Source organism: Cannabis sativa, chromosome 8 (assembly GCF_029168945.1).
Source record: "Cannabis sativa cultivar Pink pepper isolate KNU-18-1 chromosome 8, ASM2916894v1, whole genome shotgun sequence".
In the NCBI taxonomy this organism is placed as follows: Eukaryota; Viridiplantae; Streptophyta; class Magnoliopsida; order Rosales; family Cannabaceae; genus Cannabis; species Cannabis sativa.
Genome location: NC_083608.1, coordinates 29,584,741 through 29,587,646, shown reverse-complemented (window position 1 = coordinate 29,587,646; position 2,906 = coordinate 29,584,741). Strand labels below are relative to the sequence as shown.

General features: G+C 34.7%; 1 protein-coding gene across 1 annotated transcript; it reads left to right on the top strand.

Annotated features, from left to right (window-relative positions):
* Positions 1 to 1,547: 1,547 nt before the first annotated feature.
* LOC133030535 (uncharacterized) lies at positions 1,548 to 2,348 on the top strand. Its single transcript, XM_061103310.1, has 3 exons — positions 1,548 to 1,704; positions 1,876 to 1,959; positions 2,005 to 2,348. Exons 1-3 carry the CDS (start codon positions 1,548 to 1,550, stop codon positions 2,346 to 2,348), a joined length of 585 nt encoding a protein of 194 aa, XP_060959293.1.
* Positions 2,349 to 2,906: the final 558 nt, after the last annotated feature.

The following is a 2,906-nucleotide window of genomic DNA, read 5'->3' as shown; positions in this document are numbered from 1 at the left end:
GAGAGAGTGGGCGGCCAGGTATAGAGAGAGAAGGCTCAGGTTTTTCTAAATGAAATGTATAATTTTCCTGAAGCATTCACTATCTATTTATAGCATTCCACTAGGGTTAGGTTTGAATTATTTGGCATTAAAATAATGAAAATATCAGTTTGAAAAACCATCCCAAGTGGCCGGCCATGTTGTGTAATGGGCCTTACTTGGATTTTGCAGTTTTCACAAATTTTATTTCTATTTTCTCAAAAACGCCAATTTTCAAATTCAACCATTTAAATGCCAATTCTAACTATTTAATAACTATAAATAATTATTAAATAATATTGTCATTTATCATATTTATTAATTGAACCATACAAAGTATCATAATTAACAAATATGCCTCTAAAACTCTTTCTTTACAATTTCGCCCTTACTTAGTGAAAAATTCACAAATAGACATAGTCTAATTTGAGAATTATAATTGATTAATCAAAACCAATTATATGAGTCTTACAAGCAATATTATCTCAACTAGTTGGGGGACCATGGGTCTATATAACCGAGCTTCCAATAAGCAGATCAAGAATTTATAACCTAAATTCACTGACTTATTAATTCTTCGTTGAATCCACGCATAGAACTTAGAATTGCACTCTCAGTATATAGAATGCTCTATATGTTCCACCATATAGACACATCATTAGTTATCCATTGTTATAATCCTAATTTGATCAATGATCCTCTATATGAATGATCTACACTGTAAAGGGATTAGATTACCGTTACACCCTACAATGTATTTTATCCTTAAAACACTTAACCCCGTATAAATGATATTTCAACTTATGTGAAATGAGTACTCCACCATTTATTTTCGTTTGGTCAAGCTCGAAGGAGATCATCCTTTACTTACTATTCGCGAGATAGAAGCTATAGATTCCATGTTTATGTTAGCGATCCCACTCAATTGCATTACCGTGTTCCTAAAATGTACGTATCACTCTGACCCAAAAGTAGGCTTAACTAACAAATCAAAGAACACGAATAACCTCTTGAGATTGAGCCTAATCATAACAGGATTAAGATCATTTGATTTAGGATCAACTAGGCGATATTGACTTGAATAGATATTACGGTATGTTTAATAAATCTAAGTTAAAGTTCAATATCGGTCCCTTCCGATGCATACTCCATGCATCCAACCTGAGCTTTACTTTAACCAATGCTCTGGAAAGAACATAGCATTTCTCCAAATGCAAGTAAACTCTGTTGTAGATTATCATATCAGTAAAACCCTGTGTCTGATAAATCTAGGAAACTTTATTCACATAGTCATGTTTACTTTCTAAAGTGTTGACAACACAATAAACAGGATCAAGTATGTGAAAAGGGTTTCAGATGAATTCATACATTATGTACATATAATCATGAAATAAATCATGTGAACCATGCAACATTAAATGTTATTTCTGATCTATATTAATAAGTAAATCTGATTATATTGAAATGAGTTTTATTTAGGGCATAAAACCCAACATTACACTAGGAAGAATATCTTAACTAGGTGCATAATGAAAATTGACCTTAGTAAGGCTTATGATACAGTTGACTGGGAGTTTGTGGATGATTTACTCAAGTTGCTCTGCTTTCCTTCTCGATTCATCAAGTGGATAATGACATGCTTGAAGGGTACAAACTATCATTTGCTTCTTAATGGTAGAATCCAAGGTAGCTTCAAAGGGAAGAAAGGGCTTCGCTAAGAAGATCCCATGTCCCCTTTACTTTTTGTTCTGATTATGGATTACCTCACAAGGTTGCTGCGTCAAAGCTCAAATAAAAAAGGGTTTGGCTTCCACCCTTTATGTAAGAATCTTCAATTGATGAATTCGTGTTTTGTAGATGATTTAGTTATCTTTTGCAAGGGTGATCTCAATTCGGTAAGGCTTACTCATGATGCTTTCATGAAGTTCTGCAATGACACAGGTTTGTCTGCTAACACCTCGAAGTCTCATATCTACTTTTGAGGAGTTAGTGAAGAGGTTAAATCGAAGATTATGGACATTGTCAAAATTGAAGAAGGAGGATTTCCCCTTGAGTATTTAGGGGTCAATCTTAGGCCAACCAAATGGAAGGTCAAAGACTGTGGAGTTATCTTGGATAAACTGAACAAGAATCTCAATTGCTGGGCGAGTAGAAACCTCTCCTTTGCGGGTCGTGCTCAATTGATCCACTCGGTAATGCTTGGTATAATAAATTTTTGGATGAGTATATTCACCATTCCCTCTAAGATAACAGCTGCCATCGATAAGAGTTGTCGAGATTTTTTATGGGGATCTTCAGGGAATAGTAGTAAGCTTCACCAAGCTTCTTAGGAGAAGGTTTGCCTTCCTAAAAACCTTGGAGGAATTGGTTTTCGAGAGGGGAAAAAGTGGAACAAGGCCTTTTTGGCAAAATATTTGTGGGCTCTTGCTAGTAAGCAAGATTGTTTATGGGTTAAATGGATCAACTCAATTTTTTTTAGGAATCATGACATATGGAATTATCCAAAGAAGATTGATGATAGTTGGTACTTCAAGAAGATATTGAATATAAGAGACAACATGGATGAAGCAAGACTTTCCCAAGCTGTCAAAGGAAAAAAAAATCAGTGCTAAAAGGTTCTATAACTTGATTGTAGAGGAGGTAAAGGTTGACTATGCTAGTGCTAGTTGGGATAAACTTATTGTGCCAAAACATAAGTTTATTTTTTGGCAAATTTTGAACTCCCAATTGCTAACTCGGGACTACCTAAACCGAATTATAGCTATTCAAAGTGTCCTCTGTCCAGTTTGTGAAGCTGAAGTAGAAACTCACGATCACTGATTCTTCAATTGTATCTACTCAAAATAGGTTTTTTCTGTCATCAACAAGTGGTTGGGAAACTTTTGTTG